General features: G+C 45.4%; 1 protein-coding gene across 1 annotated transcript in view; it reads left to right on the plus strand.

Annotated features, from left to right (window-relative positions):
• Window positions 1-8445: 8445 nt before the first annotated feature.
• Window positions 8446-17314, plus strand: part of LOC122542422 (uncharacterized) — a 29381-nt gene continuing 20512 nt past the window's right edge. The window contains exon 1 of the mRNA XM_087982034.1: window positions 8446-8551. Coding sequence (XP_087838160.1) covers window positions 8497-8551 — 55 coding nt within the window. The 5' untranslated portion in view covers window positions 8446-8496. The remainder of the gene's footprint in view (window positions 8552-17314) is intronic.

Genomic DNA, 17314 nt, shown 5'->3' on the forward strand with positions numbered 1-17314 from the left:
ACTTGGAGAGGCAAGGACTGATTTGGGATAGTCAACATGGCTTTGCGCATGGGAAATCGTGTCTCACGAAATTATTTGAGTTTTTTGAGGATGTGACCATGAAGATAAATGAAGGCAGAGCAATAGATATTGTCTACATGGACATTAGGAAGGCCTTTGACCAAGTTCTGTGTGGTAGACTGTTTAGTAAAGTTCGATCATATGGGATTCAGGGAGAGCTTGCCAATTTGATACAAAGTTGGCTTGGCAGTGGGAAACAGAGTGTGGTTGGTGGAGGGTTGATTTTCAGACTGGGGCATTATGACCAGCGATATTCTGCAGAGATTCTCGCTGGTATCATTGTAGTTTGGCATTTGTATCAACAATTTGGATGAGAATGTCGGAAGCATGATTAGTAAGTTTGCAGGTGCCACCAAAATATGTGGTATAGTAGACAGTGAGGAAGGTTATCTAAGATTACAAATAAATCATGATCAATTGGGCCAATGGGCCTAGGAATAGCAGATGGAGTTTAATTTAGATAAATGTGGGGTATTGCATTTTGGTAAAATGAACAAGGGCAGAACCAAAAATGTTAATGGTAGGGCACTGGGGAGTGTAATACAACAGAAAGATCTAGACATTCAGGTACATAGTTCATAGAAAGTTGCATCACAATTAGACAAGTGGTAAAGGAGGCATTTAGCATGCTTGCCTTCATTGGTCAAACTATTGAGTACAGGAGTTGGGATATCGTGTTGTAGTTGCACAGGATGTTGGTGAGACCACTTTTGGAGCACTGTGTAGAGTTCTGATCACCTTGCTATAAGAAGGATATTATTAAATTGGAGATAGTGTAAAGAAGATTTACAACAATGTTACCAGAATGGAAGGTTTGAGTTATAAGGAGAGGCTGCATAGGCTGGGACTTTTTTCACTGGAGTGTAAGGAGTTGAAGGGTGACCTTATACAGGTTTACAAAATCATGAGAGGCATAGATAAGGCGAATAACATAGGGTTGGGTACTTCAAACTAGAGGCATAATTTTAAGGTGAGCTGAGAAAGTGCCCTGAGAAGCAGCCTTTTCACTCAGAGGGTGGCTCATCTGTGGAATGAACTGCCAGAGAAAATAGTAGATGCAGGTACAGTTACAACATTTAAAAATTATTGGGATAGTACATGAATGGGAAAGGTTTAAGGAAATGGGCCAAATGCAGGCAAATGGGACTAGTTTAGTTTGAGAAATTTAATTGACAGGGATGATTTGGGCCAAAGGGTCTGTCTCCATGCTGTAAGGTTCAATGACTCAATAACTTGTTACATTAAAATCTATTCCCCAATTTCAAGATGTGGCAACAGAGTCAGTCAGTGTTTTACTCATGACCCGGGGCTCAGCTCCTTCTGGGCACCATGGAGATGGTACCGTGCAATGGAGCCACCCGCTTGCACATCCTCTCACACTTATCTCGGTTCTTTGGAGATTTGTTTCCCTACAGTATGGAAACAGGCCCTTCAGCCCAACAAGTCCACACCGACCCTCTGAAGAGTAACCTACCCAGACCCATTCCCCTACCCTAATACTATGGGCAATTTAGTATGGCCAGTTCACCTGACCTGCAAATCTTTGGATTGTGGGAGGAAACTGGAGCACCTGGAGGAAACCCAAGAAGACACGGGGAGAGTGTGCAAACTCCACACAGACAATCGCCTGAGGCTGGAATCAAACCCCAGCCACTGGTTCTGTGAGGCAGCAGTGCTAACCACTGAGCCACCGTGCTCCATTGTCTTTCCTTGGTTTCCACAGGTTCAGTGAAATCTTGCATTGTATTGTTTTCGGATGGTGCCAGGGAATTGGTTTAGCTCAGTTGGCTGGATTGTTGCTTTACAGTGCAGTGTGATGTTAACAGTATGGGTTCAATTCCCATCACTGGCTTGAGGCTACCATGAAGGACTCTCCTTCTCACTCTCTTCCCTCACCTGAGATCTGGTGGCCCTCAGGTTAAATCACCACCAGTTGCTTATCACTAATGAGAGAGCTGCCCCTATGGTCTGGTAAGACTATGATGATATAATACACGATGGTGACACTTTTCACTGTAGTTTTATACAGGTGACAATATCCTCTCTGATTTATTTAACTATTAATTACCATCAATCATTGCCATTGTTGACAGTGGACGCAGTTCCTGCTTCTTTACTCAATCTACACTCCCTATTGTTTTGAATCCTTCTATTGAATCTCCCAATAAATCTCAGTTCTAAGGAGATAAACCCCAGCTTTTGTCGGCTTTCCATTTAACCGAAGTCCCTGATACCAGTTTAGTAAAATTTCTTTGCATCTTGTTCAAGAACTATTTACATATTTAATTTAATAATGGTTCAGGGATGGCTGCTGATACTTCAAGCCAGGAGTTAGGAGGAAACTGGGCTCATGTCCTGTCTTTAGATTGTTTCAACCTGTTTGTTCTGTGGTCTATTTCCATTTTAAAATCTGCTGACAGGCACTATCTGCTGGTGAATATAGAATCCCTACAGCAGGCCATTCAATCCATCAAGTCCACAGCATCCTGCCCAGATCCACTCTATTCATGTAACCCTACATTTCCCATGGCTAACCCACCTAGCCTGAACACTAAGGGCAATTTAACATGGCCATTGCATCCAGCCTGCAAATCATTGGATTGTGGGAGGAAACAAAACCACACACACGGAGAATGTGCAAATTCCACACAGACGGTCACCTGAGGCTGGAATAGAACCTGGGTCCCTGGTACTGGGAGGCAGCAGTGCTAACCACTGAGCCATCACTAGCAAATAAGTAAGCATGAGGGAGCTAGAATTGTACAATGCAGAAAGACTTGCCAGGGAGAAGTTCAGGTGACTAGAATAGATTCATTTAAGGAGGAGTTAGATAAGTAAATGAAAGGGAAAGGAAAAGAAGGATTTGTGAAAGGGGTTAGATCAGGAACAGTGGGTCGAGCACAAAGAGTAGCACATACTCATCTCTGTACTTAAACACCATACTACACCAAACCCTGCCCCATATCATTGGGCGTATATCTCCCTGCTTCCTGTAAAGCGAAATGCTGAAGACTTTTTTTTAGCTAACTGTGCTAGGTTGCGGCTGGAGGAAAACCACACATTGTAATGTTGCTCATACTACACACAGTGTTGTACTGCACCAGGGTGTGACTGGGAAGACTGCATGATCAACACTGTGGGACACTGACGGGCTATGATTTAGTGTCTTGTAACCCTTCCAGCATTGAATAAATATCTCAGAAATAAATACCTGATATTTTAGAGCCTCTCACCCCTCTGTCCCTTCTCTGCTTGGATGGGCGAACTAATATCCCAATTGTGATCAAATTTCCTCTTACCCTTCCCAACAGTCCTAATCTGTCCTCATAACTAAAGATTCTCATCCATCAAAGTATTTTTGTAAATCTCTTCAGTGTGGTGCCCAGACTGTACAAAGGCAATGGGCCCTGACAACATTCCAGCAAGAATATTGAAGACTTGTGCTCCAAAACCAATCACTCCCCGAGGCAAGCTGTTCCAGTACAGTCAAAATATTGGCATTTAACCAGCATGGTGGAAAATTGCCCAAGTATGTCCTGTTCACAAAGAAACAGAACATCTCCAATAGACCACTTACTGCCCTTCGGTCTACTCTTAAGCATTAGCAAAATGGTGGAAGGTGACATGAATAATGTAGTCAAGAGGCATTTACTGAACAATAAACTGATCTCTGATGTTCAGTCTGTGAAACCTCACTCACCTCCCAATTTCTTGCTCCAACTAACAAATTCAAAAGAGAAGTGAAGGACTGCCTTTGACATCAAGGCAACATTTGACCAAGTGTGGGATCAAAGAGCCTTCGCAAAGCTGGGATCAATGGGAACCGGGGTAAAACTCTGCTGGTTGGAGACGTATCTGGCACAAAGGACAGTGGTTGCAGTTGGAGGTCAGTCATCTCAGCTCCAGAACATCAGGAGTTCCTCAGAGCGGTGTCCTAGGCCTATCCACCTTCGTCTGTTGCATCAATGACTTTCCCTCCATCATAAGGTCAGATGTGGGGATATGAGCTGATGGTTGCACAATATTCAACAGCATTTATCAGCCCTCAGACACTGAAGCATTCCATGTCCAAATGCAGTTTTAGAGATGTGGTCACTTCCACAGTTCACGCAGCTGGGTTGGTGAGTGCGAGAAGGGGCAGGTGGACAGTGTGGGAGTCCCCTATGGCTATTCCTCTCTCCAACAAGTATACTGACAGCAGCAGCCAGAACAGTGGCGCCAATGCTGGTTCTGTAATATAGCAGGGAGAGATCAAAATGCAGCAAAGCAGTAGTAAGAGGAGACTCCATAGTCAGGCGCACACACAGGCTTTTCTGTGCCCGCAAAAGAGACTCCAGGATGGTGTGCTGCCTCCCTGGTGCCAGGGTTAAGGATGTGTCTGAGCAGGCAATGGGAAGATGGTAGCCAGAGGCCATGGTGCACTGGCACATACGACTAGACAAGAAGAGACATGAGGTCCCACAGAGGGTCTTCAGGGAGTTAGGTAGGAAGTTGAAGAGCAGGACTCTAGGATCTTAATCTCAGGAGGTGCCACATGCCAGTGAGGTTAGGAATAGGAAGATAGTATAATTAAATACGCAGCTAAAGAGCTGGAGTAGGAGGAGAGCTTCAGGTATGTGATTTATTGGGATGTCTTCCAGGGCAGCTGAGACCTAGAGCCATGCAATTATACAGCGCAGAAAAGGCCCAGAGGCCCATTGAGTCTGCACCAACAATACCTACCACATTGGGCATGCTAATCACAATTTCCTGCACTTCTCCCATATCCTTGAATGTTATGGTATTTCAAGTGCTCATCCAAAATGTTTTTAAGGTTGTAAGGTTTCTAGTCTCCATTACCTTCCCAGGCAATGCATTCCAGATTTCTATGACCCTCTGAGTGAAAATGTTTTTCTCAAATCCCCTCTTAGTCTCCTACCCCTTACCCTAAAACTATGCCCTCTCGAGATTGACCCCTCAATCAACAGAAACAGCTGCTCTCTATTCACCCGTCTATACCCCTTGTAATCGTATACACCTCAATCATGTCCCCCCTCAGCCTTCTCTGCTTTAAATAAAACAATCGAATTTCTTATAGCTAAAATGCTCCAACCCAGGCAACATCGTGATGAAGCTCTGCTGTATGCCCTTCATGCTATTGCTTCCTTTCTGTGTGGAGGTGACCAGAACTGCACCCTGTGGCATAACCAACAATGTGTACAACTCCAACATTACCTCTTTGCTCTTTTTATGCCACAACTGATGAAAGCAAGTGTCCCATATGCCTTTTTAACTGTCCTATTTAAGTGCTCTGCTGATTTCAGAGATCTGTGAATAAGTACCCCAAGATCCCTCTGATCATCTGAGCTACCCAGTGTCCCACCATTCCATAAATACTCCCTCACTTTTTTTCTTCTTCCAAAGTGCATCACCTCGCACTTAACAGGGTTAAATATCAGCTGCCACTGGTCTGGCTATCTGACTAACCCATCTATATCATCCCCTAACCTATAACCATCTTTTTCACTATTAACCACTTTACCAACCATGGTGTCATCTGCAAACTTGCTTAACATTCTCCCCACATATTTTCATCTATATCATTTACTAATATAACAAACACTAAGGATCCCAGTACTGATCCTTGTGGTACATCGCTGGATACTGGCCTCCAGTAACTCAAACTACCCTCTGTGTCCTGTCACTAAGCCAGTTTCTTATCTCCCTCCCTGAATTCCATGTGCTTTAACCTTCTCAATTAGACTCCCATGTGGGACCTTTTCAAAAGCTTTGCTAGAATCCATTTAAACTCTATCAGCTGAACTTTCCTCATTCACACATTTGATCACATTTTTTGAAAAATGTATGCAAATTTGTTAGGCATGACCAAAGCCATGGTGCCTATCCCTAACTGACTCATGCTTTTCCAAGTTAAAAATCACACAACACCAGGTTATAGTACAACAGCTTTGTTTGGAGGCACCAGCTTTCAGAGGACTGCTCCTTCATCAGGTGGTTGTGGAGCAGAATCATAAGACACAGACTTTATAGCAACAGGATTGCAGTGTCGTGAATGTAATATTAAACACATTTAGCTTGAGTCTTTCATCTTTTAGAATGACCATGATAGTTTCAGTTTAGTCATATGTAAATCCCAGAACTTTTTTAAAGTTACATTCTCAAGATAGCTTTAACAATAGGTGCCATTTCAGCTCAGATAATGCATTGAAGGTGTGAGGTTAAAGTCTGTCTGTGACCCAATTTTAGGTCAGACTGATTCTATTTCTAAAGTGGGATTTACAGAGTCTTACATAGACTTACATGGCTTTTCAGCAAAATAAAATGTAATTCTGCAAGTACAAATTCACCCCTCAAACATTTATGTGTGTGCATGTAGGGGAGACCAAGTGAGTGTCTGCATGCGGGGGTGTGAGAGACTGTGTGTGTATGTGTGCGAGCGTAATGGATATAAGTCAGTGAGAGGATGTGTGTGTGGGTGTGATTGTGGGGTGTGTATGTGTGAGCATATGAAAGTTTGTGTATGACAGAGGGTCTGCATGAGTGTTTGTGTGTGTGCACTTGTGTGCATGTGTGTGAGAGAGTGTATAGTTTAGTGGGGTCACCTGTAGTGTGACATGAACCCAAGGTCCCAGTTGAGGCCATCCCCATGGGTACCAAACTTGGCTATCAGCCTCTGTTCAGCCACTCTGCATTGATGCCTGTCCCGAAGTCCACCTTGAAGGACAGTCACTCAAAGGTCCAAGGTCTGGACCACTGAAGTGTTCGCCGACTGGGAGGGAACACACCCTTTGTTGATTGTTGTGCGGTGTCCATTCATCAGTTGTAGCATCTGCTCAGTCTCACCAATGTACCATGCCTCAGGGCATCCTTGCCTGCAGCGTATAAGATAGACAACGTTGGCTGAGTCGCATGCGTACCTGCCACGTACATGGTAGGGAGTGTCCCCACACATAATGGTGGTATTCATGTCCACACTCTGACACGTCTCGCAGCGTCTACCATGACAGGGTTGTATGGCGTTGTCCTGAAAGCCGGGCAGTTTGCTGTGAACAATGATCTGTTTGAGATTTGGCGGTTGTTTAAAGGCGAGCTGTGGGGAAGATCTTGGCAAGGTGCTCATCCTCATTGATAATGTGTTACAGGCTGTGAAGAACATGGTGTCGTATTTTGGTTCCTGGGAAGTACTGGACAATGAAAGGGTATCCTGTTGGTTGCAGCTCATGTCTGTCTCCTGAGGAGGTCATTACGGTTTCTCATCATGGCACATCGGAACTGGCAGTTGATGAGTTGGGCATCGTACCCCGTTCTTATGAGGGCATCTTTGAGTACTTCCAAGTGCCCGTCATGTTCCTCCTCATCTGAACAGATCCTGTGTATGCGTAGGGCTTGTCTGTATGGGATGGCTATTTTAATGTGTTTAGGGTGGAAGCTAGAGAAGTGAAGCATTATGAGGTCATCCATGGGTTTGAGATAGTGTGAGGTGCTGATGTGCCCATTCTTGATGGAGATACATGTGTCCAAGATACTAAAGAGTCATCCATGGTGAGTTTGATGGTGGGATGAAACTTGTTGATATCACCGTGTAGTTGTTTCAGTGATTCCTTGCCATGGGTCCAGAGGAAGAAAATATCATCAATATACCTGATGTATAATGTTGGTTGGAGGTCCTGTGTAGGGACGAAGTCTTGTTGGAACCTGTGCATGAAAATGTTGGCATATTGGGCACCAAATAAGAAGGGCTTATGCCCGAAACATCAATTCTCCTGTTCCTTGGATGCTGCCTGACCTGCTGCGCTTTTCCAGCAACACATTTTCAGCACCAAATTTGCACTCCAATTTCCAAACTATAGGGATTCTAAGTTTGCTGTCATTCAGCTTTTCTTCTGTCCTGGCCTGCTATCCATTATCTCCTTGTTTACCTAGTCCCTTGATGTCTCTCTCTCTCTCTGGGCTCCATCCCCAACAATCCACTCACCCTTTCCCAGCCAGCCCCCCCTCACCCAATCCCCCACTTCACTTTCAGCGTAAATGCCACTTTTTCTCAATTGCTAACAGTTCTGATGAAGAGTCATGGGAGTTGAAAAATTAACTTTGCTTTCTTCCCACAGATGCTGCCAGACCTGCTGAGTTTCTCCAGCAATTCCTGTTTATGTTTCTCCCTGACAGCCTTGTGAGACCCAGTGTCTCAAGGAGACAGTTCACCTCCAGGACACTTAGAGATAGGCAAGACACAGCCAGGCCAGCAATCCCAGATACGGTGAATATATATTTTTTAAACATGCCACTTTCTAAATTGCACCTCAATTGAGAAACAGGAAGCTGTTCTTTGTTTCCTTCTACCCCTTTAAGAATAACTTCTCTTTTTCTTTTACAGAAATCAGAAACGGATTGTGAAACGACCAGTGAGATTTTTGAACAATAGACCAGGAACCTGACATGGCTCTCACTGCATTGCTGTTCAGTCTGTTTGTTCTACTTCAACAAGTTAATGGTAAGAATTAAACTTTACCGGGAAATGTCTGTTTCTATCTGTATCTCAATGGAGAAGCATAAATATTTAAATGGCAACTCCCACTAGTGCTGCTATTGTTTGAATGCCTAATGAGGGCACACCATAGTCCTTGCTTTCAGAAAATGTATTCACGAGCCATCACAAGATTATTATGAATCATTGACTGTTTAAAATTTGCATGAAGTGAATAAGAAGAGATTAGAAGAAAGTTCTTTACACAGAGGGTTTTGCCAGCTGGATAGCTGCATATTTTATGCAGATATTTATTAATATGGACACACACATATATATAGACACAAGTTGGTGTGTTTTAAGATTAGATTACTTACAGTGTGGAAACAGGCCCTTCGGCCCAACAAGTCCACACCGCCCCGCCGAAGCGCAACCCACCCACACCCCTACATTTACCCCTTTTTTAACCTAACACTAGGGGTAATTTAGCATGGCCAATTCACCTGACCCACACATCTTTTTTGACTGTGGGAGGAAACCGGAGCACCCGGAGGAAACCCACGCAGACACGGGGAGAATGTGCAAACTCCACACAGTCAGTCGCCTGAGTCAAGAATTGAACCCGGGTCTCTGGCGCTGTGAGGCAGCAGTGCTAACCACTGTGCCACTGTGCCGCCCATAGTGCAGTTCCTATTTTCAGAGGTACAGTTAGTAAGTTTGCAGATGACACCAAAATTGGAGGTGTAGTGGACAGCTAAGAGGGTTACCTCAGATTGCAACAGGGGCGGTACGGTGGCTCAGTGGTTGGCACTGCTGCTTCACAGGATCTGGGTTCGATTCCTGACTGACTGTTTGGAGTTTGTACATTCTCCCCGTGTCTGCGTGGGTTTCGTCCGGGTGCTCCAGTTTCCTCCCACAAGCCAAAGATGTGCAGGTCAGGTGAATTGGCCATGCTAAATTGCCCACTGTGTTAGGTGCATTAGTCAGGGGTAAATATAGGGTAGGGGAATGAGTTTGGGTGGATTACTCTTCGGAGGGGCAGGGTGGACTTGTTGGGCCGAAGGGCCTGTTTCCACACTGTAGAGAATCTAATCTATATTTCTGGAGTAAAACTGACCTTATCCCAGATGGTCTAACTGAGGAATGATGCTTCTCTTTAGGAATGTAATTCTTAAAGATTGAGATGAGTTAGAAGGGTATGCAGAGAGAATTTGATCAACAGGGCTGGGGGGACCTCCATGTGGAACATTAAGATTGTCAAGTACCAGGAGGCTGAATGGCCTCGTCCTGTGCTATACATTCCACATGCAGATGATTTACATTACCCAGCATGCACCTAAAATGCTGGTTAAGCCATTGCAGTTTGTCCAAATAGTTTGTAGGAATTGAACATATGGTTTCAGAAGGGTTTTGCGCAGACAGACTCTACTCTGTAAATGAAAATGATATTAGCTCCTACGATAATTACAATGTGGCTGATGTTTGATTTCTAATTAAATTGAACATAGAATCCCTACAGGGAGAAAATGAGGACTGCAGATGCTAGAGATCAGAATCGGGAGTGTGGTGCTGAAAAAACACAGCAGGTCAGGCAGCATCCGAGGAGCAGGAGAATCGATGTTTCAGGCATAAGCCCTTCATCAGGATTCCTTATGCCCGAAATGTCGATTCTCTTGTTCGTCAGATGCTGCCTGACCTGCTGTGCTTTTCCAGCACCACACTCTTGAAATAGAATCCCTACAGTGTGTAAACAGGCCACTTGGCCCAACAATTCCACACCGACCCTCCGAAGAGGACCTCACCCAGACCCATTCGCCATTATTCTACATTTACCCCAGACTAATGCATCTAACCTACATATCCCTCAATGCTATTTGCAATTTCCCATGGCCAATTCACCTAACCTGCACATCTTTGTGCTGTGGGAGGAAACCGGAGCACCCGGAGGAAACCCATGCAGAAACGGGGAGAATGTGAAAACTCCACACAGACAGTTGCCCGCGGCTGGGATTAAATGTGGATCTCTGGTTGTCGTGTGGTGCTGGAAAAGCACAGCAGGTCAGTTAGCTTCCAGGGAGTAGGAGAATCGACATTTCGGGCATAAGGACCTCACCTACCACCCCACAGTCTCCGCATCCTTAAACACTTCTGCCAACTCCAAATAGAGCCCACCACCAAGAACATCTTCCCCTCCCCACCCCTCTCTGCCTTCCGCAAGGACTGTTCCCTTCGTCAGTCCTTAGTTTGTGCCACCCTTCCCACCAACACCCCTCCCCGCCCCCGAACCCTGAGGTACCTTCCCCTGCAACCAGAAAAGATGCAAAACTTGCTGGTACACCACCACCCCCACCCCCACCCCCCGCCCTCACCTCTATCCAGGGCCCCAAACAGTCCTTCCAGGTGAGACAGAGGTTCACCAGCCTCTCCTCTAACCTAGTTTACCGCATCAGATACTCCCAATGTGGTCTTCCCTACACCGAGAAGTAGGGGAGACTGAGTACGAACTGAGGGAATGGCTCACCAAGCATCTCAGCTGGGCCCACAGGAGCCGACCTGACCTCCCAGTCACCACCCATTTTAATTCCCCTTCCCACTCCCTTTCCGACATGACAATCCTTGGCCTCCTCCATTGCCACAATGAACTAAACCGCAAATTGGAGGAACAACACCTCACATTCCCCTGGGCAGCCTACAGCCCGGAGGACTCAACATTGAGTTGTCCAATTTCAAATAACCTCCCTTCCTACCCCCTGACTCCCTTCCCAGCCCCTCCCCATCCCTTCCACCACTCCCAGCCACCAACCGGCTTCATTCTTCCCATTGACCAACCAGGTCCTAACCTCTGCCTGTCTTCACCTATCACCACTTCACCCTCCTGCCCCTGCCACCCCTTTTATCTGCAGCTCCCCTTACACCCACCCCCCAGTCCTGAAAGAGGGTTACACCCAAAGCATTGACTTCTCCATCCCCTGATACTGCCTGGCTTGCTGTGTTCTTCCAGCCTCCTGTCTGTCTATTGTGGATTCCAGCATCTGCAGTTTTTTTGTGTCTCAAAAGAGATAGTTAGTCCATCATCACCTCTTCCAAGAATAAATTTGTGAGTTGAATATTTTGAGTGTCACTTGCTGTTTATCAGCTTGATGCTGGATATTGTAGGGTCTCACACCATCTGGGTATAGGTTGAAAGATTATAAGTGAGCCAAATACTGCAATCATTAATCAACACTAGCTCTGCACCTAAGATGGAGGGAAGGTCATTGATAAGCAGTTGAGAATGGTTCAGCGTGACTGTTTCTCTGTGTAAGTGTCTGAGGGATGTCAAGAAAAGTTTAAACTCAGTGTTTGAAGGGAAAAGACAGGAGTGACTGATGAGCTTGATGCTGTTGTAGGGTAGGATATGGGTGATGGTTCTGGCTTTGGTAGCCTGTGTTCTGTGAAAGCCAGAAGATATGAGTGTGGTCAAGGGTATTAGATTGTGATTGGTTCTAGCAGCACTGAAAGTGAGGTAGGAATGGATGTTCTAGAAACACTGAGGGCAGTATGAAGCTTAACAACGGAGCAATCAATGGGAGCAAGTTGGATGGCTATCAAGCAATGAGATAGGGGAGGTGGAGATGGATTGTGAAGTCCTGCAATAAAGTGGACTTGCTAAAGGATGAAGGGATGAGGGAAGGATCTGGGGATGAATGCAGAACTTGTCCATGGATTTGACAGGGCCAGGCTGTGCAAGGTGTGGGTAAGAGAGGCAATAGTATTTCCTGTTAGTGAGGCAGTTTTCAGTGAGTCCAACATGTTCTCAAAGAGTCACCAGTGAGGAACTCAGGGTTCAGGCAGTTTCAAATAAGACTTTCTCTGCCACTCTTTGACCATTTATGGCTGTGATCACTCAGGTCTCAACTAGAAAAATTGTATCTCACAAATTTGAATCCCTTTTTTGAGCAAGTTACCAAAATAATTAATGAGGGCAGAGCATAGAATCCCTGCAGTATGGATACAGGCCACCAAGACTCCCAGACCTATTCCCATACCCTATATTTATCCCTAACTAATGCACCCTAAACTACACATCTACACATCCCTAAACTATATGGGCAATTTAGCATGGCCAATTCACCTAACTTGCACATCTTTGGACTGTGGGAGGAAACCCATGCAGACACTGGGAGAATGTGCAAACTCCACATAGACAGTCACCCAAGGCTGGAATCAAACCCAGGTCCCTGGTACTGTAAGACAGCAGTGCTAACCACTGAACCACCATGCCACCGAGCATTCAAGGTTGTTTGTTTGGACTTTGGTAAAGCTTTCGACAGGGTTTCGCATGGTAGAATAATTAATAAAGTGAGGTAACATGGGATTCAGGGTGAGCTTGCCAATTGGTTACATAATTGGCTTAATGGCAGGAGACAGAGAATGATGATGAGTGTTGATTTTTGACTGGAGACCTGTCACCAGCGGTTTTCCTCAGGGTCCTCTTTTGTTTGTCATTTATATAAATTAGTTAGATGAGAACGTGTGGAACTGGAAAAGGTGCAGCAGGTCAGGCAGCATCTGAGGGGGAGAAAAGTCAACATTTCAGGCAGGACCCTTCTCCTCAGATGCTGCCTGACCTGCTGTGCTGATCCAGCGCCACACTTTATCGACTCTGACTTGCCAGCATCTGCAGTCCTCACTATCTCCTTGAATGAGAATATATGAGGCACGGTTTGTAAGCTTACAGATGACACCAATATTGGTGGAATAGTAGACAGTGAAGAAGATTTTCTAAGATTACAAAAGGGTTTTGATCATTTGGGACAATGGACTGAAAAATGGCGGATGGAGTTCATAGAACATAGAACATAGAAAAGTACAGCACAGAACAGGCCCTTCGGCGCCGAGGATTATTCCTAATCTAAGATAAAATAACCTAACCTATGCACCCCTCAACTCACTGCTATCCATGTGCATGTCCAGCAGTTGCTTAAATGTCCCTAATGACTCTGCTTCCACCATCACCACCGGCAACGCATTCCATGCATTCACAACTCTCTGCATAAAGAACTTTCCTCTCACGTTTCCTCTATACCTTTCTCCTAATATCTTAAAACTATTATCCTAATATCTTAAATCCTGCCCTGGGGAAAAGTCTCTGGCTATTGACTCTATCCACGCCTCTCATTACCTTGTATACCTCAATCAGGTCACTTCTCTTCCTTCTTCTCTCCAGAGAGAAAAGTCCGAGCTTAGTCAACCTCTGTTTGTAAGGCAAGCCCTCCAGTCCAGGCAGCATCCTGGTAAACCTTCTTTGCACCCTCTCCAAATAGGGCAATCAGAACTGGACACAATATTCCAAGTGTGGTCTCACCACAGTTTTGTAGAGCTGCAGCAAAACCTCGTTGCTCTTAAACTCGATCCCCTGTTAATGAAAGCCAAAACACCATATGCTTTCTTAACAACTCTATCCACTTGGGTGGCAACTTTAAGGGATCTATGCACTTGCACACCCAGATCCCTCTGTTCCTCCACACTGCCAAGAATCCTGTCTTTAATCCTATATTCAGCATTCAGGTTCGACCTTCCAAAATGCATCACTTTGCATTTATCCAGGTTGAACTCGATCTGCCATTTCTCAGCCCAGCTTTGCATCTTTGTCTATGCCGCGCTGCAGCCTGCAATAGCCCTCGATACTATTAACAGCACCTCCAACCTTTGTGTCATTGGCAAATTTACTAACCCACCCTTCAACCTCCCCATCCAAGTCATTTATAAAATCTACAAAGAGCAGAGGCCCAAGAACAGAGCCGTCCAGGACACCACTCAACATTGACCTCCAGGCAGAACACTTTCTATCTACAACCATTCTCTGCCTTCTGTCAGCCAGCCAATTCTGAATCCAGATTGCCAAATCTCCTTGTATCCCATACTTTCTGACTTTATGAATGAGCCTACCTTGGGGAACCTTATCAAATGCCTTGCTGAAATCCATATACACCACATCCACTGCCTGATCTTTGTCAACCTGTCTCATCACCTCCTCAAAGAACTCAATAAGATTTGTGAGGCATGACCTGCCCCTCACAAAGCCATGCTGACTGCCTTTAATCACACTACGTTTTTCCAAATAGTCATAAACCCTATACCTCAGAATTCTTTCAAAACCTTGCTGACCACAGACGTAAGACTGACTGGTCTATAATTGCCAGGGATTTCCCTATTCCCCTTCTTGAAAAGAGGAACAACATTCGCCTCCTTCCAATCCTCTGGTACGACTCCCGTGGAGAGTGAGGAGGCAAAGATCTTCGCCAATGGCTTAGCAACCTCCTTTCTCATTTCCCGGAGCAACCTGGGATAAATCTGGTCTGGCCCTGGGGATTTATCAAGCTTAATGTTTACCAAAATTTCCAGCACATCAACTTCATCGATCTTGATCTATTCAAGCTTATTTTCTAATTGGATTGGAAGGAGGCGAATGTTGTTCCTCTTTTCAAGAAGGGGAATAGGGAAATCCCTGGCAATTATAGACCAGTCAGTCTTACGTCTGTGGTCTAGCTCCTCAAAGTTCTCATTCACAACAAGGTCCCTTTCCTTAGTGAAAACCGAAGCAAAAAATTCGTTTAGAGCTGCCCCTATTTGCTCAAACCACCACGCACAAGTTCTTTACAGTATCCCTGACCGGCCCTACCTTCTCCCTGATCATTCTTTTATTCCTCACGTATGAGTAAAATGCCTTTGGCATCTCCGTAATCCTTCCTGCCAAGCATTTTTCATGCCCCTTCCTGTCTCTCCTCAGTCCATTTCTGAGCTCCTTTCTAGCAAGCCTGTAATCCTCTAAAGCTATGCTAGATCCTTGCTTCCTCCACTTTACATAAGCTGCCTTCTTCCTTTTGACGAGAGGTTCCTCTGTTCTTGTCATCCAAGGGTCCTTAATCTTACCCCTTCTTACCTGTCTCAGAGGAACAAATTTAAGCATCACTCACGACAACTGCTCCTTAAACTGCCTCCACACGTCTGCTGCGCCCTTTCTGTGGAACAATTGCTCCCAATCTGTACTTCCCAACTCCTGTCTGATAGCGTCATAATTTTCTTTTCCCCAATTAAATATCTTCCCATGGTATCTGCTCCTTTCTCTCTCTGTGGTTATGGAAAATGTGAGGCAGTTATGATCATTGTCACCAAAGTGTTCTCCCACTGCGAGATCTGACAACGTTCCTGGCTCATTGCCGAGCACCAAATCCAAAATGGCCTCTCCCCTCATTGGCCTGTCTACGTACTGAGTAAGGAAACCCTCCTGAACACACCTGACAAAAATGGCTCCATCCCAACCATCTGCACTAAGGAGATTCCAGTCGACATTGGGAAAGTTGAAGTCACCTACAACAACAACCCTGCTACTTCTGCATTTTTCCAAAATCTGTGAGTTCTTTGATCTCTTTACTGCTATTACAGGGTCTGTAGAAAACTCCAAGTGAGGTAGCTGCTCCTTTGCTATTCCTAACTTCCCCCCATACTGACTCAGTAGGCAAACCTTCCTCAACAACCTTTGTTTCTGTAGCTGTGATGCACTCTCTGATTAACAATACTACACCCCTTTCTCTTTTCCACCCTCCCTTTTCCACCCTGCCTGTTCTTTTTAAACATTCTAAACCCTGGAACATCTAGCAACCATTCCTGCCCCTGTAAAACCCATGTCTCCATTATGGCCACAACATCATAGTCCCAAGTATTGATCCATGCTCTAAGTTCATCACTCTTACTTCTGACACTTTTAGCATTAAAACAGACACAGTTTAACCTATCCCTTTGTTTCATCACATGAAAAACCTTCCCGATAGATTTACTACATCCTGTCACTGCCCCGTCTACAACTAACCCCCTCTCAGATGTGTAGCTCTGATTCCCAACCCCTTGCCAAACTAGTTTAAGCCCTCCCGACCCACACGAGCAAAGCTCCCACCCAGGACATTTGTGTCCCTCCAGTTTAAGTGCAACTCATCCTTCATGTACAGGTCTCACCTTCCGCAGAAGGCATCTTAATGTTCTAAATATCTGAAGCCCTCCCTCCTGCACTAGCCTCGCAACCATGTGTTAAGCTGCACTTGCTGACTACTCCTCACCTCACTATCTCGTGGCACCGGTAGCAAACCTGAGAACACTTCTCGTCCTGCTCTTCAGCTTCCAACCTAACTCTCTGTAGTCATTTTTCAGATCCTCAATCCCTTTCCTGGCTATGTCATTGGTGCCAATATGTACCACGATTTCTGGCTGCTCACCCTCCCCCTTCAGAACCTTGTAAACCCGATTTGTAACATCCCACACCCTTGCACCGGGGAGGCCACATACCTTCCGGGAGTCCCGTTCCTGACCACAAAGTCTCCTGCCAATTCGTCAAACTAGTGAGTCCCCTACCACTAGCGCTTTTCTATTCCCCCCATTCCCTTCTGAGCCACAGTGCTAGCCTCAGTGCCAGAGACCTGACAACTATGGTTTTCCCCTGGTAGGCCATCCCCATCAGCAGTATCGGAAACGGTATGCTTATTGCTGAGAGGAATGGCCACAGGGGATCCCTGCTGTGTTTGTCAGTTCCCTTTCCTCCCCCTGACTGTAACCCAGCTGTCCTTACCCTGTATCCGAGGAGTGACTACCTCCCCTGTACATCCTCTCAATTTCTCCCTCGGCCTACCGAGTGATCTGCAGTTCATCCAGCTCCAGCTCCAGTTCCCTAACTCAGTTTTCAAGGGGCTTCAAATTATCTAAATTTCAATTTGGATAAATGCCAGACATTGCATTTTGGTAAAACAAACAGGGGTC

This window comes from Chiloscyllium plagiosum, unplaced genomic scaffold (genome assembly GCF_037043375.1).
Source record: "Chiloscyllium plagiosum isolate Xiang-an unplaced genomic scaffold, Cpla_swu_hap1 HiC_scaffold_42, whole genome shotgun sequence".
Taxonomy (NCBI): Eukaryota; Metazoa; Chordata; class Chondrichthyes; order Orectolobiformes; family Hemiscylliidae; genus Chiloscyllium; species Chiloscyllium plagiosum.